The 25801-nt window shown below is 41.2% G+C and overlaps 1 protein-coding gene across 7 annotated transcripts in view; it reads left to right on the top strand.

Annotated features, from left to right (window-relative positions):
• Positions 1-25801, top strand: part of ptprk (protein tyrosine phosphatase receptor type K) — an 87068-nt gene that overhangs the window by 12164 nt on the left and 49103 nt on the right. For all 7 annotated transcript variants that reach the window (XM_068341870.1, XM_068341869.1, XM_068341867.1 and 4 more), the window contains exon 2: positions 24282-24404. In XM_068341870.1, the coding sequence (XP_068197971.1) occupies positions 24282-24404 (123 nt within the window). The remainder of the gene's footprint in view (positions 1-24281; positions 24405-25801) is intronic.

Below are 25801 nucleotides of genomic sequence, written 5' to 3'. Positions count from 1 at the left end.
CTGTCGATGGGGATTTGTTTGAAATGACAATCTAGGGACGAGGCCTCGGTTAAATGAGAATGGTGTTGTTATCGGTCCGTTTTCACGGCTGTTTGCTTCACAAAACTGCAGTTACTTTCAATTTTATGCACTGATGAGAGGTGAAGGCACAAATGTTGAAAATATAGCAGATAAGCAGACTTTTATTTAGATAAGATCTACAAATAAGATTTTAAGTGCTGTTAGTGTTTCTTAACTTCTTTGTTCAATAACAATAAATGTTGTGATCTTGGTCTTATTACAAAATAGGTGAGGGTAAGAATAGTAGACTAGATGGTTGATGAGTTATTTAGATATATGTTACAGGCCGTAACCTGAGCAACACATGATTTTTTTTTTTGCACATAGCAGTGAAGAATAGCTTGGGAATAAATGATACTGAAAAGAGGAGGCCGAAAGAAAGTGTGTGGGAGAAGGAGCAAGAGCTGTTTGAAGTGTGATAAGAAAGCAGACCGGAGAAGACTGACACAACAAACTTCTGCAGCTGCACTTTTTCATTCTTTACCCCCTCCATTTCTGCTGATAAGAACAGAGGAGCGAGACAGAGGGAGGGAGTGAAAGTTAGACCGGTTTGATATGATGCAGAGCCGGGATTTTCTTTGTCTCGTCTCAGTCCACGAGGCGAGTTTTCCCCCGCATAGTTCCCGTATTTCATTTAATCCTCACACACGCTCCTACCATGTGGAGACGGGACCAGAAGGCGTTGTCTCGCATTCTCTCCTGAGGATGGAGGAATGTTAGATTTTGTCCAGCAGAAAGATGACAAATGTAAGTTGTCAACCCATATTCACACGGACGCTGAGCGCTGGACTTTGCACCTTGTTCGTGTATGTGTGTGTGTGTGTGTGTGTGTGTGTGTGTGTGTGTGTGTGTGTGTGTGTTTACATGAACTCTAACTGAAATCAGTGTGTTTGTCTTTCAGGGGTCTGTTTCTGTTTGACATTCCTCAGTTTTTGGCCGCAGCTCTGTACATTTAAACTGGGAGACATGGTAGAGGGCAAGATCGTTTAAATTCACCTTTTTGCAGGTTGTTCTATTGAATTTTACACTATGACTTCAATTTAATTGCACCCTCTTACCCTTTATGCTCTTTTAAGTACTAGATTGTTTCAAATCCATCCGTTTACGGAGAGCGGGTCGCATCATCTAAACTTTTATTGCTAATAGGTATGGTTGAAGCCACATCCAAAAACAGGAAGTCAGCATCATTAACTGAAAGTTCTCATGGGGCCAAAATATATATTTAACTTAAAATTTTGTGTTATGCTGTCTTGTTACAGGACCCCTCACATTTTAGGACATCAGATGAGTCATCATTGCAGAAATGGGCAGAAGTTGAGATTTTATTTTTATATGGTTGTGAGTAATCTGATTTCACACCGACAATCTTGGTACCACTTCTTAAAGTCAAAATAATGAACTGTCTCTCCCATCAAACACCCAGCGGCATCAAAAACAACTAGCAGAGACATGAGATGCCTTTAGATGTGTTTTCAATCACCATGAAGAAGATATTAATACTTCCTAATCCTCATTATCTGTATATCTCCTGTCTTCCCCTCTTTCTCTTCTCCTTTTTTGCTCTTGTTCTGTTGCTCATTATACCGATCACTCAGCTTTCACTGACACACACTAGTCACACCTCATTACAGACTAAACACACACACACACACACACACACACACACACACACACACACACACACACACACACACACACACACACACACACACACACACACACACACACACACACACACACACACACACACACACACACACACACACACACACACACTATGGTGGGGTTGAAATATGTACAGTGGAAAGGGTCATGGAAGACTAGATGCTCAACTGGAGGAGGTCCAACAGTTGTTCTTTACAACAAAAGTTTTCCATGCTAGAAATATTAAAATTCTAAAAATAAAAACGTCTAAAAATAAGCAAATCAGTTGTTGAGCTGTGACCAATTGCACTTAAGTAATCAATTATCTGATCATCCTTATATGAATTGAGCAAAGTAAGTTGTGAATAAACGTCTGTCAATACATTTTGTCCTTTCCAGGCCTTAAAATTACAATTTCTTTTATGACACAGAGTATGTGTTGACTGAACTTACGCTGCCTACTACTGGCCTGGCATGCATACTACACCTTTTTTGACTAATGCAAATTGGATTTTCTTATTTTATTTTTTCAATTTTTGCAATATTGACGTCAGGAAAATTCTCTGATCTCATGGAGCACTGGTTGACTTATGTCCCGATTTAAAGACATTTATGTTTGAGTTCCTTTATATTTTACTTAAATGCTAACAACTGCACACAAAGCACAGCATTGAAACCCCTTACTGGAATGTACTTTAGATAGAATGAGTGTGTGTTAGTGTGTGTGAGTTTATGACAAGTAGTTGATGATATTGAATGTGTTTGTATGTATTTTTCCACATGCACACGCTGCCCACGGGCCTGACAGGCAGGTCTTAATTAGTTGCCACGGCTACTGATGATGCATCCTGACAGTAACTGTGGTGATGACAGAATTTCCTGCCTTGAAGCAGAGAGGCATGCTGGGATTGACACGAGGTTTACTTAGTCATTATGCAGTTTGTGTATATATATACTGTGTGTGTTTGGGCGTGTGTGTGTTCTCAGATTGAATAAAATCAGTCAGGCAGTTACTTCCTTGTTAGTCAGTCAGTCAATTAGTCAGTGAAGACCAGATTTACTCAGAGGACAGACACATTGACAAACACACTTTTTGTGTGGTAAACATAGTGAAAATAGCAAATTGTGCAACAATTTTCAATCTGTAGGCGTGAAGGTGGAATGACTTCAATCATCACTGTTCCCTCTCCATCGCCTCCATCGGTAAGCCTCTCTACCTCCGTCATGCATTTCCTTTATTTGTCCTGTGAGGCAGAAGGAGGACAGAGAGAGAGCAAACATGATGAAATTAGTAGATAGCGTGTCACAACAGATGCCCAGAGGGTTGGTCAGTGGAAGAAAAACACTGATTTATGCAGAAATTATGAAAACATGCCTCTCTCCAGAAATCACTTTACAAAATCGGAGATTCAATCCAAGAAGAAAAAAGTGACAATGAGTTGCCTGATCTTGTGTGATTTGTTTTTTCCCCCACTGTTTTAGTGCTACAATTACAGCATTCATTATGCATTCAGTGATTCTAATTAGCCTAAATGACAGGCGAGAGACAAACAGAAGAGGAGAGACAATCGCTGCACTCTGACAGAGAGACCGATCTCGTCTGACTCTCGTCTGACTGTGTTTGAGAGGCTGTGTGAGTCTGTGTGGGTGTTTGGTTCTCTGGTTCTGAACTCAGGGATGAATCTTAATGTCCATCATTTAACCTTTCACTTCAGCTTATAGGTATACACACACACAGACACACACACACACACAGACACACACACACAAGGAGCTAGTTTAGCGGATGAGGAATGGAATGGTGAGAGGAGCGCCGAGGATATAAAGTGAAGTGTATTTGTGTGCATGTGTGCAAGAGTGTCTTATTTCTGTGTGTGTGTGTGTGTGTGTGTGTGTGTGTGTGTGTGTGTGTGTGTGTGTGTGTGTGTGTGTGTGTGTGTGTGTGTGTGTGTGTGTGTGTTGAGAGTAAGAGGTTGATTGGAATCAATAGACACAATTTATGACTGAGAGCTTTGCGGAGTCCACTTTTAATTAACATGATTCTGCATAGATTTGAAAAGTACCAAAACTATAAAATATTCTTAAAACTATAAAACAAAAGTTTTCCTGCACTCGAAAGCAATATTTATGCCCGGCAATTACAGTTGTTAAATGTCTTTATCAATGCAAAGATGGCTGGACTTAAAATCTATTGGATAAAATCTATGTGGGTTCTGGAGACGTGCTAATAAGACATAAAAATCTTTACAAATGTGATTTTTAAACCTTAAATTGCACCCTTGTTCTCCATAAGGACTGCAACACGTTAGACAGCTATAGTCCAGTCCTTAATGCTACTGCAGGTGTTTCATGTCTGCATTATTTTCAAATTTGGATTCATTTCACTCAAAAAAAAACCCTAATTCTGACATCCAGCCTGTAAATACGTGACATTTCATTCAAATAAAACCTCATTCTCTTGGCCAAACCATCTTGTGCTAACATGTTGCAGCTTCAAAGTGAGAATTCTGAACGTAGAATAGCATGCAATCAAGAGAACTGTTGTGGTTCCATGATGCTAGTAGGTGGAATCTGCCATTTGTGCGTGTCCATCTGGCGTGACCCCCTGTTCATCTCCTCCAGCACTGATGTCCATATGGGCCGTGCGCACACACACACACACACACCGACACCCATATGAGGGAACAGCTGAAGGAAACTCACCCTTCTACCTATCTCCCCACTCCCTGATTCCTCCCCTCCTCCACGCAGAGCCTCAGGACTCGTCCAGGTGTCCTCCCTCCGCCTCTGGCATCGCTTGTTCTCCACTGTTTTCTCTCATTCTTCTAGTTTCCTTTTTGTTTTCTGTCAAACTCATCAGATTCCTCGTGATCAGTTTAATAAGTAGTTCAAGCAGAAAATAACAAAAGCTTCAAATGAACTTTGTCCTTTGCAACAATCAAAGTAAAATCTAACATGACTGTCAAACATGAGCAGGATCACCTCTAAAATTCACTGATTAAAACATTAAATGTTGACTTTTTATGCCGTGACATTTTATGGTAAGCTAAGCCGATGAGTGGCTGTGGTTTCAGATGCGTGTACAGACATGGGAGCGATATAACTCTTATTGTGTGACACTACTTCTGTTATTGAGTGTTGTGTGAGTAGATTTAACTGGAGTGATGATCATTGAATCATTGAATGACTAACCATTAGATTAAAGCTATCCATCCTCACCTCACCAAAATCAAGATGAGAAATAAATGGGGGAATCAAGAAGTAAGTCACTAATTGATAAGGAAGGAATGAAGGAAAGGAGACAAGAGGGAAGGAAATATAATAATGAAAAAGAAAGAAAGCTCTAGTTTTGTACCCAAAACCCAGGAGCTCGGAATACTGCTTATTAAGCAGGGACTGTGTGTGTGTGTGAGTGTGAGTGTGTGTGTGTGTGTGTGTGTGTGTGTGTGTGTGTGTGTGTGTGTGTGTGTGTGTGTGTGTGTGTGTGTGTGTGTGTGTGTGAGACAGGGTGATATATTGAAACACACCTCTGTGGAACAGCTGCAATGATGAGACAGAGAGTAGGGAGCAAGAGGTGCCGTCTACCTTACACACACACAACACACACACACACACACACACACACACACACACACACACACACACACACACACACACACACACACACACACACACACACACACACACACACACACACACACACACACACACACACACACACTCATGCAAACACACATAGCTGCAGAGCCTAGTTCTTTACTGTATTACTGTGGCCAGCTTGTATCAGAGGGGAAGGAAGAGAGATGAATTTGTTGTGACTGCTCTGGCACACTCAGCTTTTTAAGGCTGCATGTCTTTTTTTCTCTTCCTCTCTTTTCCCCGTAGTTTCTCTTTTTTTATTCCTCATCTTTCTTCTCCACTCATCTGTGTGCAAACTTATTGCATTACTAAGATAATGACACTGATAAAGGGAATGACAGAAATTGAGGAAGACAAAATAAAAAAAAGTAAAGAAAATGAAATAAATGAAATAGGAACGAGGCAGGAAAATGAAATAGGAGGAAGAAGGGAAGAGAAATGGAAGAAGACAGACAGACAGAAAGAAAGAAAGATTGAATAGATGAATCTGATTTATCTATAATGAAATCAGCTTCAGTCTGCATGGAAGGAATGTGCTTCATTCAGGCTTTCCGCCGTTACAGACAGTTTAATATTCTAAAGATCCACGTGAGGACGTCATGGCGATCAGTTGAAGAGGTGCAGTCCTTACCTAGTTGTATTTGACATGTAAAGTTATCACTTCCTACCCACTGACACTCAACACAACCGGACACTCATGGCAGCGTTCTAAAACTAGAAGGTGATGATGAGAGGTATTCCATTCATCCCTAAACTATCTAATTTTATTTGAATGTGGAAACATTCAGCAATACCATTTCTCTGGTTTTTAATGTCACGGAAAACCTGCTTCACTTTTATTTGTTTAACGGCATAAATTTACATTGAAATATGTAATTAGATTTTTATTGTAGGAGTGAAAAAGGACTCAAACGTTCGATATTTCATTGAGCTTTCCCCCAGCTGTCTCACATTTAAATGGTTCAGTTATTTATTTGTAAAACATTACAGTCTAGTAAATAAATTGAGAACAAAATCATTTAAAATAAATATTTGTTGTTTAGGAGGAGGGCGTTGCCAATATGACTTCACGTAAAAGCAAAATCTAGGATGGTTGGATGATGACTCTCAGCTTGTATTTAAAGTAGACACTACTAGTTATTTGCATATAGCTTGGAATTATAAACTACTATCTTGGTCACAGTTGTGTGAAAACAGTAGAATGATGAGATGAGATCATGAATAAATGGCATAAATAAGCGCTTCCAATGAACTGATGACAAAGATAATAATAATAACAGTGCTGTTCGTAGTTCATCAACAAAACAATAATCTAAATCCAAAGGGGTAGAATATGAATAATCCTCTTACTTCCCCTGACTAAGAAGATAATGAAAAACTCTAGGCTTCACTAATCACAGTCATCATGTGTGTATGTGTGTGTTTGTGTGCCTGTCTCTTATGGGTTGATGCTGAATGGTGGTTGGTGCGTTCAGTGTTGCATCCCTACATGAATGCTACGGCGAAAGGCTTTTCCACTTCCTGTGTGTGTGGGCACGCTCTCTGTCGCTCTACCTTTCATGGCCATCCAGGCGTGAAGCAATCCACTCCTCACACACTCACACACTGCCTCAGGCCAACTCACAAACACACACATACACACACACACCCACACACACGGTCCACACAGCGCTACATTGCCCGTGGCTATATAGTTGGTCCAAGGAAGCTGTTTTTTACTCTTGAAGTTGTTTGTTTGAGTGGATTTTTAACACAAGCCCCTTGGCTTAGCATCACACACATACATGCACACTCACACATGCGTGCACTCAGAGTGCAAACAGACTTGCACATTTTAAGGCCGGACCGTGCAGACCTCTGCTCCTGTGGGCATGGCGTCACGACACGAATACATCGACGCAACAATCGTACTGAGAGGAGACAATTAGACAATTAAATAAAGATGTTGGCGTTGTTTCATTTTGTTTGTACTTAATAGATAAATAGTTCTCTCACACACCTTCAGCTTGCAGGTCCTTCTAAACAAAAGTGCGTGCAAAACGGCATAGATAACACAAACACAAACACACAGCCAACAAGTAGCGCAGCTGCATATTCCCCCTCTGATGAGCCACACTTATTCTGGTTATGTTGCATATATTCCGTCAGTTTCAGCACCACACTCCTTTGTTTCCAAGTTTACTTCTCAAAAACTACGAATTAACAACAGATTCTTTAACGCTGATGTCTTTTATACTTTTTGTGAGGGGATTAACCTCCATTTACATAATCACTCATTCCTCGCTGCCATTACGAAGCCATCCAGTGCAGCGAGTCCGGACCAAACACAGCGACAAATCATCTATGTTAGAAAGAAATAACACATTAAAAGTAATTACAAAACGCATTTAAAGCACTGTTTTCCACTTATACAGAAGTCGAAAGCATAACCCATTCACCAGTGGTTAAAAACTGTTTTCTGTCTAAAATACTTCCCTCATTTTGCACTACATGGCATCAAAACAAACACAATATAATAAGCTACAGCCAAACTTAAAACGCAGTGTGAATGTCAAAAGTTCAGTTAATGATATTTGAAATTTAATATTCTTGGAATTCGTGGTTGTGGTTGTGGGAAGAGTCAGGAATGATCTCTGAGAGGGTCTTATCAGTAAATGTTGTCTCCATTCTTTGGACGGTGTAAAATGAAAGTACAAAAACAATAATTTTCATAATTGAGGTAAAGGTTGGAAAATTACAGATTTTAATTAGGTCATATTTAGCCGGCCCTGGTAAGAGGTGCAGGCCCCCTCGCATCCCAGAACCACCGTGCAGTTCAGGTAAATGTGTTTGTTTGTGCATCTGAATGGATCAAGGATGGATGTAAATTTGTTGGAAATCAAAGGATGGCGCAGCATCAGACTGCCAGTTGATGCTTTTTGCTGTGAAAATTGCTGGTAAAATTACAGTCCATCTCTGCGGTTTTATGAAGAAAATGTCCAGTAAATGGCCCTCGGTGTTTGTTGCCAGGTGATTTGTTTGTTCTGAAAGGAGGCAGAAATGTTGTGATCCCTAAATCCCACTTTCAAGACGGAATGGGTTATTGATGCCGCTGAAGCTGGAAACTGGTCTGATCTTCTCTTTCATCACAACTGTATTTCCATACTTCCTTTCCCTCCTGTCTTTATCTGTTTCCACCCTCTTCTCCTCTCTTCATCCCTCTCTCCCTCCCTCACCATCCACTGCTGGAAAGGGGGAGGTAGAGAGGAGTGGACAGTTAAAGGAGATGATCCCTCCCGTTCTCTCTCTCCCGCACTCTCGGCATTACAAAGCCCCTTGTCCACTTTGATTACTTACATTAATGTGAGCAAGAAAAGGCTGTGCTATAGAAAAGAGTGGCTCAGTTTGTGTTTGTGTGTGTGTGTGTGTGTGTGTGTGTGTGTGTGTGTGTGTGTGTGTGTGTGTGTGTGTGTGTGTGTGTGCGCGCGCGCTCAGCCTCCACACAAGTCAACAACCAAACAGAGTAATGTTTGTTGGGTTGTTGTATAACAACCAATGGTTTCCTTGTGCGACAAACCAGAAAGGAACGAGCATTTTCTGCCTGTCTGCCATGAATGATGGCACAGAAATGAGGGGAGGAGGAAGAGGGGGAGAAGGAGGAGGAGGAGAAGGAAAGCAAAAAAGTCTGTGCGTTAGTGTGTGCAGTTGTGTGTGGATGAGTGATTAGAAGGAGGAGGGATGGATAGAAAGGTTGACATGAATAGATAGATGGGATAAATGAAAATGCAACCGGTCTGCACTTGTTTTCCATTATCGAGGTTCCAAACTGTTCACAGAACAAACAGTGTTAATTATTTGGCACACATTGTGGCGTACGTGCCGCGATGGGAGCACGGCTTTATGGATGGTTGTGTGTGCGCGTATAAAACAAAGGATGGGTGCTTGTGTGGAGATGGAAAGAAGAGCACTGTGGGAAAGTTTAAAAGATGCAAGGCAACAGCGCGAGCTCACGCTGGTGGTCGTCAGAAACGGCTGCGTTTCAAAGGGTGAATCTGTAAGTGAGGAGTTCTAACATTAAATTATTTAGTAATGCAAGATGTAAACCAGCAACCTGACTCGATAACACTTGTAGAACACAACTCTGACATCATGTGACTGCGCAATATTGACAAATCCACATGTGAGAACACGGCAATTTTGTGGTTTTAACAAGTTGTGTGAGTTCTACGTCCACCCTCAGGGCTCTCAATATGATCTAGTGAACAAAATCACACAGCTCTGTGGTGGCTTTCTTATGTTTGTTTGCATAATAACTCAAAGATGTCACAGTTTTAAACATGGCTGCTTCTGTACTGACAACCGTCACAGGAATGTTTGTGGCTCACAACGTGGAACTGGAGGTTTTGTCTGAGCTCCATAGCCTTCCTGTGCTGAATAAATGAAATCCTGTGGAAATAATTAATGCAGCTATGAAAAGTACATTGTGAGAAGACAGCTTACGTAGCCTGGCTGCAGTTGTGTCTGGGTCTAAGGTCATGACATGGATGGGTGGGTGGGGTATCTCTGTCTCCACACGTGACACTTATATTAAGAGTCCATCTTACTGCGAGTCCATGCTTGATGGGATAGCATCCAGTGCCCTGGAGCAATAGGCCACAGTCACTCAAAATACGCACACACTCCCCATGAAAGGGACATTTCAGGGTCAGCTACATGAAGAACTGTAGGTTGTTTTTAATTTCAGAGCATCTTTCAATTGAGTTTTATAGTGACAGTCAGTTCAGTTTAGTTTTTGCATTCACACCATTCAAAAATGATGAAAGATTTTGCATTGAATGAGGAGGTTTTGCATCTCTGACGTGTTTTTCAACGTTATTTAAGAGCAAAAAGTTGTATTTTAGATATTCTCAATTATCATTTCTAAAGAAAGCTCATGCACTCTGCCCAAGTCAAGGTCAGGACTTGGGCAGAGCAGGAGACAGCGTTTGCTGTCAGTCTGATGAACTGTGATGGTAATGTCTGCAGCAATGGCAAGCTAAAAGTGTATCTGCTAACAGTCTGTGACGTATGTGTAGTATTTGAGGGATTAGAGATTTGCTGGAAACTTGTCAGCAACTTTGCAATGACTGCAGTGTGTTTAGAAAAAACAAGTCAGGAAATATTTTTATAACTGATCCAGTATCGTGTCTTGTTTCCTTTTTAACCCTTTTATACTGGCTTGATTTTTGATTTGCTGCTTTTTCCTGTCTAGTATAACTGTAAACTGAATATCCTTGGGTTTTTTGGACTTTGTACTTAATGCAAGAACAACTTTTGCTTTATATTTTAAGTTGAATTGCAGAAGAATTTTGTGCTTTAGACAACCAAAAAAAAGCCACATCTTCATTCTGACATCCAAGGTTTTAAATTTATTCCAAAAGAAGGACCCTCTGACTTTAATTGACCAAGAGTTCACAGTACTAGCTCAATGCCAACAACCGAGAGACAGGTTACAGACTGTTGTGTGCGTGTGCGTGTGTGTGTGTGTGTCTGTGCTCACAGGGATTCCATCCAGCAACCCTTTAGTACTTCTTACCAGATCATTAAGCTCTTAACTGACCCACATATTTGTCTGCTGACCTCGATATGCGTAGACAGAGATAAAGACATAAAGTCACACATCAAACAATGGTGTCGGGTGTCGAATAGTTTGTGCTTGTGTGTGTGTGTGTGTGTGTGTGTGTGTGTGTGTGTGTGTGTGTGTGTGTGTGTGTGTGTGTGTGTGTGTGTGTGTGTGTGTTAGACCGTGAGCCTGAGGCAGTACTGTGTAACCTGAATGTGAGTCAGAAACCGGTTCAACTCATTTCCCACTCAGAGCTTTGTCATTTTACCATTGACGCATACACACACACACACACACACACACACACACACACACACACACACACACACTAAAGACCACTCCCCTGTAGATCTATGGTCCCACCCCCTTCTAAGCTTGAATTCAGTAATGGAACCATAGAGTTTGGACTTTGTTGAATTAATATAATTTGCTTAAATGGCTCGTTTTCTAAATTAGCCCGTTTCAAAACATCTTTAATTTTCCTCATCATTAAACCCAAGGACACAAGCACCAAGTAAATGACCATAATGCCTCTCTCTGAACCCCCCCCCCCCACACACACACACACAAACACACTCACGTCCAGCATTTCCCTGTTGTATAGTGTAATAACAGCTGTCCTCGGGCCAGTTACAGCTATCATAAAGAGATGACAACTCCCAAAACTCATTTGCCACACACACACACACACACACACACACACACACACACACACACACACACACACACACACACACACACACACACACACACACACACACACACACACACACACACACACACACACACACACACACACTGTGAACCTGGAGGAAGGAGGAGCGGTGGTCTCTCCTGCACTCATTTAGCCCTTTTCTTCTCTGTCTCCTTGAGACATTTGTTTTGTTTTTTCTTTCCGTCTCACCTCTCTGTTTTTCCAGGCTCTAAGTGATGTTTGACCAAATTTTATAGCTACAGTATACACATACATTTTCATTCACTGTCAGCAGGGTGTGTCTGAGAGATTGTGATCGAAGTAGAAGTCAGAAACACAGAAAAGTGGGAGTGTGTTCACATTCCTGCACTTTCTGTTTAGTAGTGCTCGTAAAACCAACCGGTGAATAAAGATATTTTTAGTCATCATCAGTTTGTAGTTAAAGGGTAATTCAGATCAAGTTCAGCTGGAGTGCCTTTGTTGCATACTTGGCAAATGTTTCTATCAGTTATGACTGTATAATATGGGGCAAACTGGTTCTCTGTACCTTATATGGGGTTAGCAATGAGAAGTTAGCAATATTCAGTTAGCAAACTTGTAAAATAAACCATTGTGATTTCAGAAAAACATTATCTTTGCTGTTACAAGGTTGATGTGGTCCAAAAACACACAATCAGGATGTAGAAACACTGCAGTAAACCACATTTATAGAGCCTTTTTTGTTGAATGAAGCTCAAATATTAGCAGCAACCATTCATTCCGTAGAAAAACTGTTGAAAGTTGAACCTGAGAGTCTGAATGTAACACAAGAAGAGGTTGGATTCCTAGGGAGGAGAGCATCCCGGGATGGGTTCGTGTCAGCCGGTGCAGTTATCCCGTCCAAAAATAATAAATCCTCATTGGCTCTCTCACATGATCTAAAACACTTTATTTGTACATTGCTGCCCTCAGCGCAGACCCCATCCCAGCAGAACCGTGTCTTAGAACCAGCTGCGTGTGTCTGGCCTGCTATAGCATGTCATTCCCACTTGTATTTTATTCTCTTTATTTGTTTCTGCATGGCTTCCACTGCTGTTTAATGTTCTCTTTTTTTTCTGCACCGGGAGTGAAAAGTAAATTTCCTCCAGGACAGTAAATGCTATGGTTAGGTATCTTTTGTTTTGTTCGACAGAACTGTGTCACAATAACGGATGAAAGAGCTTCTTTGACACGTTTTTTTGAGTTATTTCTCTTTATTTGATTTTTTATAGGTTTCAGAAGTCCCAGAAACATTTTCCAATTGTTATTTTAGTCGCTTCTTTCTTCTTTGAAGTTTGATTTTCTGGAGGCTTTTTTTTGTGTGCGTGTTTGTTTGCCTCTGTCTTTTCCCGTCTATGTCTCTGTCGGCCTCTGCAGCATTAGTGCTGTTTCAGGTACTTCTTTGTGTGTTGGTGTGGAGAAAACGCTTTTGGTCCGACAGACTGAACAACAGAAGTGCTTCTGCTGCACAATCGCAGAGTCGACTAAATCCAACCAGTCGGACAGTAAATCAGGCTTTTGAACTGGCTTGCCGGACAGTCGGAGGAGTCAGCCAGGCAGTTCGGCGAGTCTTCCCGGCGTCGGCGCTGACTTGTGACGCCAGCAGCTTCAGATTTAACCTGCTTAGTGCTCTCCGGTGGATATTTCTTAACTTACACTGAGCTTCATATTCTCAATTTTCCCACTTTCGCCCACCCTCCTCCTCATCTTCTCTCTCCTTCCAATTGTTTTCTGTAAATATTCCTCCTTCCTTCTCCATCTGGCCTTACTTACCTTGAATGTGTGTGTGTGTGTGCGTGTGCGTGTGCGTGTGTGCATGTCTCTGGGGGTTGATGTTTAATGTGTGTTTGTTCTGCTCTTATCTCATACACACCAGACCTGCTTTTCATTCCAAAACCTCAGCTGTGCCCCGATTGGCTCAGAAACAAACTGCCTCCTGCCTTGTCTGTGATTGGTCCGTTCAAATCCTCCACAATGGATGGAGTATTAGTTGATAGTATTCTCCTGGTGCTTTATCACTTCGCTATCAGGAAAAATGATGAATGGTTTAGTTTCATCGTGTAAAGGAACCTGGCGTCCCCAGTGGCGTGTGGGTACACATCGGTGTGGTGCTCGCTGCTACGCCCTAATGTAACCCCGCCCCCAGCAATCATCCTGACCCCATTCTGTCCCGTATTGATTCCTTTGCAGCCAAGGGACCTTGGGTAGAACTCACTGGGACTTGTCCATATCTCCTCAGTCAGTTATGGAGCTGTATTTTAAAAAGTGGATGTGTTCCTGCTAACATGATGTTTAGATCCTGGAGAAGTGATTAGCAAGAGAATATAAATCGCTTCCCAGATTTTTTCCACCTTGAGTCATATTATGGTTTAACTTTCTGCAGGCTGAGTCTCAGTTAGTCATCCAGTCAGCATTTCTGAGGTCAAGTTTGCAATGACGGAGAGGGGGGAGAAGCAGCCAGTTGAGACTTGTTATTTGGGGATTTTACTTTGAAAGAAAATAACAGCTGTGCTCTCAGTCCTGAGCCAACTTGAGTACTGTCTAAGGGTTCAATTATTACTCCCTCCTGACTCATTCAGGATGACACAGACTGACACAGGATGTGATTGTATGGATGGTTTATGGGTTACTCTTTCGGGGAACTTAAAAGCTACCGATGCCTGGAGTCATCTCAAGGTTTAATTGTCAGCCATAAAACTTTTCTGTCGGTCTCAGTTTGGCATTTGTTTCAACTAAGAAGGAGAGCAAACTTGATGTGTCACGTTTGACAAGAAGCTGAAGCGTGCCTCTGTTCTTTCATATCACTTACATCTTATCGTGAATGATTTATCGATCACCTCTGTTCTAGGTTTTATTGTAACTCACACCAGCAGAGAAAGACAGGGGTGGAAATGGAAAGAGTAACCATAGAAGGGGGTGTAAGGAAAGAAAAATAGGTGAACAAACACTAAAAAGAGGAGGGAGGTGGGTTAGCTTTCCTGAGAACCATTGAAACCCAAGTCCCCTGGGGAGAACTCATTCACAGACGACGTGAAGGGAGAGGGGGGTAGACGAGAGGTGAGGAGAATTTTGCTAGCCTTCCTCTCCAACGTCCTGACCTCCACTGCTGTCCTATCATTTCCTGGCTTATCTAGTCTGCCAGTCAGTCAGCCAGCCAGCCAGTCAGTCGGTCAGCATGTGAAGTTGTTGAAATGTCAGCATTTGAATAGTAATAGAGATGAACGATAGCGAGTAGGAAGCACAAGAGAGGGTTGAATGTCATATAGATAGCGTCTATGGACTGCCAACGGATATCTGTGGACACATATTGTGCTGATTACAGAGGAAAATAAAGATATTCTCAGTGAGGTGTGATGTGTTTAGGGTTCAGGTACCATGTTGACTTTTTAATTATGTCACTACCATATGGAATTCAGAACAATTCATTTACAGACAGGCTTTTTAGACAGACAGACCAACACAATACATAATGAGTCGGCCAGCTTTTGTAAAAATCTATTTGTCAAAGTTCTGTGCTAAAAATGAGTGTTTCTCATTTATTTCATTCGGCTTGTCTCTAATGAATGTTTTTCTGACACGTGTCTTGAACACAGAAATCAACACATCTACATATAAGATCCTTGTCCAGATTCAATCCTCTGAGTTATATTTGTCTAATTCATACAGGCAAACGGTACAAACAGACGTTCTCTGCAGATGTAAAAGGGACATAGATGAATTGCGAAATATTTTTAGTCACATTTCAGCCATTCTTAAATAGATGCATTGATCCCCAGGAAGCAATGTATTCTTTTGCAGACGGTTGATGTAGCATCACTCGAGAGATGAGACAATCTTCCTTTCCAGACACCAGCGTTTAATGTTTAAGGTTGCCACGTAGAACCAAGTAGTCTTCTTCAAAAAGGGCCGATATAGCATCTGAAGATGGTTACAAGTTGGCTTCCGTTCTTATTGTACCGTGTGACAGTGATACCATGATGGCAGGTCATTAGTAAGTCATTCACGCGTCATTGTCTGCTGATGGTGCCTTTTATTTGCCGCTATCCGAGCAGAGATGTTTTTCCGGTGCTGCTTTCAATTCCTTTGTGTCCTTTGTGTGAACTTCATTCTACAGCAAAAATTCTAGGTAATCACAAGTTTTACAAAGAAAGCAGTCAGAATACAGCGAGGGTGCTATTTGCTGACAAGAATCACGGCACAGTAAGTAAAAAATTTCTTCCAAAACATTCTCTATCCAGACATGTTGGTCAATAAAATGCCGACATGCACTGATGGAGGTCACGGCTGCCTTTCACAGGAGAGCACGTACGACCGAATCATCAATTTGTGGAAAATACTGTGGTGCTTGAAAACTGCTTGAGTTTGAATTTGAATTGAAAAGCCGCATTAACCCCAAGAGAGGAGCGAGGTGAGATAGTCAGGGATGGAAGGACGGAAAGACTCCTCCCAGAAGGAAAAACACACATTTCTGTTTTACTGTGTCTGTCAATGGAAACTCCTGAATCAGCTGACACACACACACGAACACACACACACACACACGTCTCAGATTCAATTACAGCATTGTGAGATGAAGGAGAAATTCTTCAGCCTTCAGCACTTCCAATTAAACTACCACTCTAAGTGTGTGTGCGTGCACACATTAGTGTCATTGTGCGTGCGTGACGCCATTCGTGTTGGCTCGTAAGTCATATGTATTTGCGTGTGCGATCGTGCGTGCTGGTGTGTATGTTTAACAGGCGAGGTGTGTGTGTGTGTGTATGTGTGTATAGGTTTTTGGTTCTGATGGCGGCGTGCTGTGCTGCGAGTTTCACTGAAGCATGACGAGTGAGAGAGAGAGACAGAAAGAGAGTGTGTGTGTTTCTGTGTGTGTGTGTGTGTGTGTGTGTGTGTGTGTGTGTTTCTCTGATGTCACCTTGTATCATTTCAGGCTAATTTCACCTTTTCTCATAGAGGGAGAACAAGGGGCAGAGAGAGGGAACAAAAAAAAGTATAGACAACCCATAGAAAGTAAATGATAAGGAACAACTTTATTAGTGTCCTTGAGGTAGTCAGCATCAACACACACGCACACGCACACACACACACACACACACACACACACACACACACACACACACACACACACACACACACACACACACACACACATAGACTGAAGACAACAAACACAGCAACCAGAGTGCAGACTATGCTACGTCAGAGCACAAAGCAATGCCAGCAGGCCTTTATGAAGCGCTTATAGATAATGGATGGATGATTATGTAAAGCCAGTCATACTTAATCATAATTTTGAATTGACTCCACTCCTTTCTTTCCCTCCCCTCCTTTGATAGTCTTCTCTTTGCTTGTGAAACAAAAAAATACATGCCAGAAATTATAACTGTTGTTTTGATTCTCTGGTAAATAATGTCCCACAAAGCCACACATGATTAAAAAGCTGGGCAACAAATGTAATTATTAAGTAAAATTACTATAATTTGGAGGGAAACCGTATTACTGCAGGCTGGAATTGGATTTTATTGTTGTAAATGTAATTATCTTACTGAAAATCTGTTGCAGAAATGGCGCTCCTCTTCTTTCTTTTCTTTTCATGTTGCTTGATTACGATGCAGCCAAAGTAAACGGATAGTGATCTGCGTTATAAACACGTAGGATTTTCACGGGGATGGATGTATGAGACACACAATGGGATGTGTGCACGTTTACGGAGTGATCAAATGGATGAACGATCTCAAAAATGAGCTTACAAAAACTCATCAGTTTTCCTCCCTCCTCTTCTCTGAATTTCTTTGTACTCTTTCCTTCTCTTTCACCATATTTCACTCATTCTTATCGGCTTTCTGATAACATCTCCGCCTGTAGACTGAAACGGAGCTGCGCTGATAAAGACCAGACACAGTGAGGAAGATGGAGTGAAGAGCATGTACTGTAGGTTCATTAGACAACCAACTGTATTCGTTGGGGGTGGGTGGGCAGTGAGATTCCTGCTATGCGTGGGATCCAGAGTCCTTGAGATTTTAGGCCTCATCCAGACCAAATCAGTCGCATGCTGAGCACAAAGTTCTGTGAGTGTTGGGGGGGAAGATGCTAGGAGAATATGACCCGTTTGGTCAGTGTTCAGCCTGGATGGTTCCCAGTTTCTGGCTCTTGGTTCTGAAGCAACAAGTCTCCCGGAGAGGTTTGCTCTAGCTTATGCTAAATGGAATGGAATCATTCTGCCATAACATCTGATTTAGTTTGAAAAGGGTCTTGTGGCTTCCATCCAAACCATACATTAATGAATTCGTGGTACAGTTGTCAGTTGCAGAGCGTCTTCTTCTTTTGCCTTGAGATGTTGAGTGGAATGAACTTTAACACTGAAGTTAAGCAGCTCCGGCAGCTGGAGCGCAAAGTCTTCAAGTCAAACAAAGACTTCTCTGAAAGGGGAGAAAATGTAAGAGCAAAAGCAAATCTCATTAAAGAGTGTTGTTGGTTCTTGAGTTGTTGATTCTTGAGTCTATTGGAAGTTTATTTTCTCAAGATCATATAAATTAACTCAGTTGGTTTCACATCATTGGTTTTTTTTTTATGCCTGACAATGAACTGCTTATGCAGCTTCATTTGGTACAATACAGTGGAATGGATAACGGATGTCCTTGGACATCTTTGTGTCATAAAAGTTATGATCTAAAGTCAGTGACCTTGCATATGTTTTATATCCCACATTACGTACACCCATATCTTGCGTGCAGAGCTCTCTGACCATATATCTAAACTATGTCCGTGAAAGCATCTCTTGTTTTTTCATTTGCGAACTAGAACTTAAATTCATGCCTGCTTGCTTTTCTGTGGTTGGTTTTATGAGCCATTTCCAATTTTTGAGTAATCATGCAGCAAGACTTTGGCTTAAAATGTTGATTTTGAGTAAGGCGATTTGTGTACCTCGTTTTGTCTGCTGCGTTGTGTCTATTGAACTGGTTTGCAGGCATGGATAAAGTTTAGAATGCACATTTTAATCTCAGGTTTAAAAAACCTTGATCCTTTGATTATTTTAACAAATTATCAACAAATAAGACTTTATGTCCAATTTGCGAAACACTTGTTTGTGACATTAACATTAACTCATCATCCTATGAGATAAAACTCGCTGATGCGCTGTCAGTTTTGCGAGCGGCGAGCCTGTGAATGCCATGTTTCTCATTAGAGGATGCTGACTGTCCTTCGTCTTTCAATTGTTCACTGAATTCAAATGTATGTGATTAAATTATATGAATCAAACTTAATCAACCAGTACGACTTGGCAGTGAAGCATAATATTTAATGGTGCTTTCGATATTTACTTGCACGTATACAGATTGTCAAAATACAAAATGAGATTTCGTGGCTTGTTTTAAGTTATTGTACAAAATCAATGCCAGGCTACTCTGTTTTGATTTTCTGTTGTTGCCTTCCAGAGAAATTTACTCTTCCTAAGATGGTGGTGGAATATTTTATTTCGCCCAATGGCCCAGCCATTGACTTAACATTCTTAGATTCAATAATCAGCCATCTCTTAGTTATAACAGAGGTTCTCTGTCATTTTAAATTACCATAGAAATGTCTAGAGAAAGAAGAAAGCATCTCAAATCTTCATTGTTCTTTATGAGCACGCTTTTGGTTAGATCTGATTTAATACTGACTATTCTGCAGATTGTTTAGAACACATTGAGGGAAAGAGAAGCTAATCAAACTAGCTATTGTTATACAGTCTTCCTGCGTCGCCAGCTATTAATCTTGATTTAAGCTAATAACGCGAAGGAATGAACGTGGCCCTCTTTTTGCTCCAGACCCCCCTGGGGCCTGTCTGCACCCATTTCTTTGAACGGTTTCGGTCAAAGCACTCTTGCTTTCACCTCCTGGAGGAGGAGGTCATTGCAAATCACAGCAAAATGATTCTGAGTGACGGTGGCAGATGTTGTGTCTGATGCCATTCGACAGTCTTTTAGAAAAGACTGTGGCCGTCCTGTGTCACTAAAGTGTGTGTGTGTGTGTGTGTGTGTGTGTGTCTGTGTGTCTGTGTGTGTGTGTGTGTGTGTGTGTGTGTGTGTGTGTGTGTGTGTGTGTGTGTGTGTGTGTGTGTGTGTGTGTGTGTGTGTCGTGTGGCTCCTCTCTTTGCCCTTGAGCCTTTATCAAATCCTTCTAATTATTTTATTATGCAAATGAGACACCATTATTTCATTAGCGGGGCAGCCAATCACAGAAGCTGATTAGGAAGCGATTAGCATGCAGCCGGGTTCTGTCTTTCTCTCTGTGTCCTTGTGAATGGAGTGGAGGGGGTAGTAATGACCCATCTGGACGCACAATTGTGTTCATAGTTGGAAAATTGTTGTAGGATTTGTTTTACAGTACGGTTCAGGCGTACGGGCAGGAAGTACACGTCTGATCTTTATTTCTATGACATTTAAAAAGAGGAAGCCATCAGCTGTATAACAAACATGGCTAAACTAAGGCGACTGAAGAGTGTGGAGACCAAAAATTGTGCTAAGTAAAGTCAGTAATAACTTTAAGTCTGCTGGATGTGTGAAGAAGCTGAATATTTTATTAGATTTGTTTAAATATTAAAGAAAGTCATAGATCGATACTTGATATGTGAACATTCGGCCTGGACGTGGCTCCTCGCAGAGTCTTCCAGCAGAGGTAAAATGATAGTTCAAGGTCTGCTCCTCTCATTATTGGCAACAAATAATATCTGTCAAGATGAACGTGTCTATAGATGTGTGTTGGTTTAAGTTGGCAGGGCTGTCAGGAAAGGAAGAAGTGTTAACCGAGAGCGTGGGTGAGCTAGCTTGAGGGAGTAGCTCTATGTCAACATGGACGTCCTGCTACTTTGTTTAGTGCGTTAGCAGCTGAAAGCGTCAAGGATGTCTATCAGAGGTGTGCAGGCGAGAAGAGAAGAGCTATCTACCATTGAGAAATGCTCTTTTAAAGCAGTCAGTAAAGGAATTTAAAACAAGGACATGTTTTCTTTCACAGCTAAGCCAAGGCAAAATTCCTCTTCAACCGTGGCGCTGTATCAGAGCTGAGTGGGACTCTGTTTGCACCACCAACAGCCCACAGCACTACATTTCAACACAGTGGATTTAAATCCAATTTCGTTGTACACTGTATATGAATTCAGAAGGAAAGAAAAAGCTTTGAAACTAAGTCGAGCTTCTGTAAATATTCCGTAGCTTCATTGAGGTTAAACAAGGCTAAGCAAACGCTGTGGCTAAGTACCTCTATAGTGTCAAACAAGTTTATCACTTAAAGGAAATACATTCTCTTTGGCTTTAGACTAAGCGCACACTCAAATACAGCTACATTTTTAAAGTTGAATGCTTGAGCCTGAGCATCAGCTATAGTTTTTACATGGAATCATCCTTGGTGAGTATAATCTCTAGCTCTTATAGATTTTGTCATAAAGCTCCAACAAAGGCCCTTTTCTATGCAGTCTATATGCTTTTACACTGTCTGAATAACTGATGGAAAAATGCAGGATCGGAATCCAGTGAGACATTTTACATCAGAGAATAACATGACTAAATAAGTTATTTCCCTTCTCTGTTTGTAGCGGTTGATTTTACATTCATTTCTGGGGGCTCCTAGGCCTTCCATTGTGAATTATTGCATTAACTTCCAACCCCTGTTAGCTCATTTTTAAATTTAATAATTGGTTTTTGGTTTATCTTTCTTTTAAATTGTGAGTAATTTAAGTAAAATTGACAAAAGACTTTAAATCCCCTCCATCAATCCAAGACCAGCTTCACAGTAGACCACATTGCTAGACATTTTGCTGACACAGCGCAATACATAACCTTATCATGCACATTATCAATCTGATTTAATGCTAGATGCTAATCTACATTGTACGACAAATGCCTCATCATAGAACACAAAGTAAATCACACACACGATCGTAGCGAGGATTTAAAATATTTCTCGCCTCATTAAACTTGATCATCATTACCAAGTGATTGATCCGTTTTGGAGTCATTTAGGAGTGGCGGCAAACAGTGTCATTAAACCAACGCTCTGCACTTACAGTACGCTGCTGTTGTTGCAGGCGGTCACTCCCATAACCCACCAGGATACGTGTAGACAGCCACGAAAGTCACCTCTTCCATCAAACATGTCGCATTCTAGAGCCAGTTCCTGGCATCGAATCCAATATTTCTGTTTTAGATGTCCTTGTCCTGCTTCTCATTCTTATTGTCACACACATACACATCAAACCCCCCACGAAGGAAGCTCAGTTTTGGTCCAAATCACCACAAGAATCAAGGGGATTGTTCTTTTGGTTGTACCATATCTCTCAACCAAATGTCAATATAATCCCTGCATAACATTTGGAGTAATCCTGCTAAACAGCAGACAAACAGAACAAAACATAAGCTCCTTGTTGGAGGTGAACATTCAGAAGAAATTATCTATTTGACGACAGTTGGTGGTCTGTTTTTTTATCTAGAAAGAGGAAAATATTCTTCTTATTTTCCTCCATAGTGGCAAACCAGCACAAGGTTACCCTTCCTTTATGTAGGCATTCAGTAATGGAAAACATGCCTGCAGTGCAAAGAAATCAATCTTCTTTTTTTTTGTTCTACAGCCATTAGCGTGCCGTTTCAAACATGATGTTTAGCGTGGCTGTAGCTGTTTAACCACATTGATTATTTTCCTGTATAGTGGTATTCTGGTTTGTAGATGCTATATATCCCCACATGCATGAGGGAGTTGCTTTCTTCTTTTAATCTATACAGACAGAATAACCTGACTGCAAGATGTAAACTGACACACACACACACCGCAGGGGACAGGAGGTCATGTGGTTTTACGCGCGCGCGCACACACACACACACACACACACACACACACACACACACACACACACACACACACACACACACACACACACACACACACACACACATACACACACACCTGAGTTAGACTTCACTAGAATTCGATTTTGTACATTCAGTCAGAGTTTATAGCAAAATGCATGCGTTCTGCATTTTCACATCATTGCTGGATGTAACGTGATGGGACAAAGACTTAATTGAATGGGATTGAACTGAACTGCACGAAAAGAGAAGCTGGATTAGAGGAGGACGCCCAGAGGAACGTGATCCAGTGCGTCTCTGAGTCACAGCCGGCCGTACCGCTGGCAGCCAAAGACGGTCGCTGAGTTTGAAGTTAACTTGTTTCTCCTCCAGCGGCCGCTGTCACTTCTTGGAATCCTTCTGTGGCGGGAGAGCGCAGATCGGTGGGGTATCTGAGGGCCTGTCGTTCTGTTCTCCATCACAGCTGCTGTAGCTCGCTCCAGGACACAGGTAGCAAAGCTGAAGCACTTACCGAAGGCCGGGAGATTTATCTCGCTGGCAGTGGTGGTCGCTGTTAGCACTTCTCGGCAGTGGCTTTGGTCTTATGCACCTTATTTCTTAGCATGTCGCGAAAACATGGATATGTTGGGAATTTAGCCTGTCGATGGAGAATGAATCACTGTGACCTTTAGAATTTTTGGTTTGATTTGTTTGAAGGACGACTGAGTTAGGGAAGACTGTGGAACCTCTGCACGTTTTCGCTCTACTGGAAGACGCTCTAGTTCTAACTATCCTGAAATTATTGATGATGATTTCCAGCCAATTTTGCAGTGGATTATTATTTAAGTAATAGGTTAAGAGTTATGACAATAAACAAAATCTCTAAATGTGAACAATTTGAAACTGTGATGGGATTTAATAAACCAAGAAATAAAAGATTATCAATCTCTGGACTATTCGATCGGAATTCCTAATAAGATAAAAAGCTGATGCTTAAAAACAGTTTCTGCATTAATCAATTTATGAGCTTTTATTATTCTAAATGTTGATTTGCAATCCCTGCATTAAAGTGTTTTATTGTCTCACAGTATTTACGTTGAAGCACACAACATTCTATTGATATACAATGGTTAGTCTTTTGATATGACATACTCTTTGTGTTTGTGCAATCTATGTCCCATTTGATTATATTTCCACTACATTTTATCATAAAACAAAACGGTACATGGAAGATTTCATCTATATCTCCCAGTTCAAATTCCGCCAATGTCAAGAGGGTCACAGAGACCCACTAAGTATGAGTGACTGGAATCAGATGGCGTTGTGGCTTTTCTTAGCCGTATCTCTCCTGGCTATTTTATTAACACAAGCAGTGCATCGCTTGTGGGTCCCTGAATCAGATAGCTAGCAGTCGCTGGTATGCCATTTCTATCAGCGATATCACCAGTACAAGTCACATATCATTGTAAGTTGATTATATCGCTTTGCCGTTGGGGACAAGTAGCGTCTCTCTTTATTAGAGCAACTTCCTGATTTTGGCAGGACTGCAGGCGGCCGGCTCACACGTGTTTTTCCCGAGGCTGCGGCGATGGGCTCAGATGATGAGCTGAAGGCCTTGACGGTTGAGTCAGAGGTGATCCTGACTGGCCTTGAGTGATGACTGTTGGAGCTCCACTCCTGGTGGTTTGTTAATGAGCTGAGACAGAGGCATGCACGGAAAACAATGCACAGGAATCAGAAGTTTTATTAGGATTAGGGACTGTATGATGCATTTAATTGCTAATTGTACAATGTGTTGCATTAAATATTTCTGTGTTTTGCTTTGCAGGGAGCTGCACGTTTGATGAAGGCTTCTCTCAGTGTGATTACCAGCAGGACCCCTATGATGACTTTGACTGGACACACATCAACACCCTGGAAGTGCCATACGTCTCTCCAGACCTTCCACAAGGTGAGACTCCACTTCTTATACGCTGATCCACTTTACTTATTTCCCTTTTGTGTTTTTACCTCCACTCCACCTTATTTTAGAGACAAATATAGCACCTTTCATTACTCTAAGTTCATGTTAAACGATGTGCAATGTAATGTTAAAGGTTTAACCAGGCCTTCTGTAATGTATCAGGTGTCTGAGTTTACAGGAGTGTCAGCATAGAGACATCTGACCTTTAATTTTCTCAGATGGTTTTGGTTAAAGAACTGCTTGAACACATGTTAGCGTAGCCCTGAACTTGTACACATTTCTGTCCTAGTTGACATTGGGGGAGAGGTGGGGTACATAGTGGACAAGGCGCTGTTTCATACCAAGAAGAAAAACAGCCTTTCACCCCTACAGGCAATTTAAAGTCACCAATTCTTTGCTTTGTGAGAGGAAGCATCAATCTTGCCGTGGGATAAAACTAAGTAGGAGTCATTTTGATTAATTTTAATGATTTTTGATTTTAACGATTTTTGATTTAAAGTACTTTTTAAAATACTTGCATCTTTTAATTTAAGTACCTTTGAATACAAGACTTTTACTTCTAATGGAGTATTTAAACATATTTGCATTGGTACATTTGCTTTAATACGTGATCTTATAGGAAGACTCTCCTCTCCTCTCCTTTAATTGGTTGGGGTTTTTTTCCATGGTGATGATGAAGGGGAGATTAAATCTTTCTGCCTCAGGGCTGAGGGTCTAATTAACAGAATATGAGGTCATTAATCAACAGCAGGGAACAGGGAAGGTTGCCTAGTTTACAATCTTAAAAGGAAAATGTTATAACAATACCCAGCATTGAGACAAAACATGCGAAACATGATTAAAACAACACAGCAAGAATGTCGGCTGCTATATAATCAATAAAATTAATGTTAATGAACAAACCATTTAGTAATTTAACAACCTTAGACGTACTTGAGTTTATTAATTTCTTCAATTTTCCTTTCCTTTCCTTTCCTTTCCTTTCCTTTCCTTTCCTTTCCTTTCCTTTCCTTTCCTTTCCTTTCCTTTCCTGTCTTTTCTTTTTTTTAAATCCTCTCTTCTTTTCTGTCATAAAAGATTATGCCTTTGTTACCATGACAATGTGATATTTGTCTCTCTTGCTCATCATCATCATCATCATCATCATCATCATCATCATCATCATCATCATCATCATCCACATTCGCGTCTTGCTGGCATTTAGATGAAGGTGCAGTTCAACACCAGCTCTTCAGTGACAGACAGACACACACACACACACACACACACACACACACACACACACACACACACACACACACACACACACACACACACACACACACACACACACACACACACACACACACACACACACACACACACACACACACACACACACACAC

This window comes from Antennarius striatus, chromosome 19 (genome assembly GCF_040054535.1).
Source record: "Antennarius striatus isolate MH-2024 chromosome 19, ASM4005453v1, whole genome shotgun sequence".
Lineage (NCBI taxonomy): Eukaryota > Metazoa > Chordata > Actinopteri > Lophiiformes > Antennariidae > Antennarius > Antennarius striatus.
This window is presented reverse-complemented; position numbering and strand designations above follow the sequence as displayed.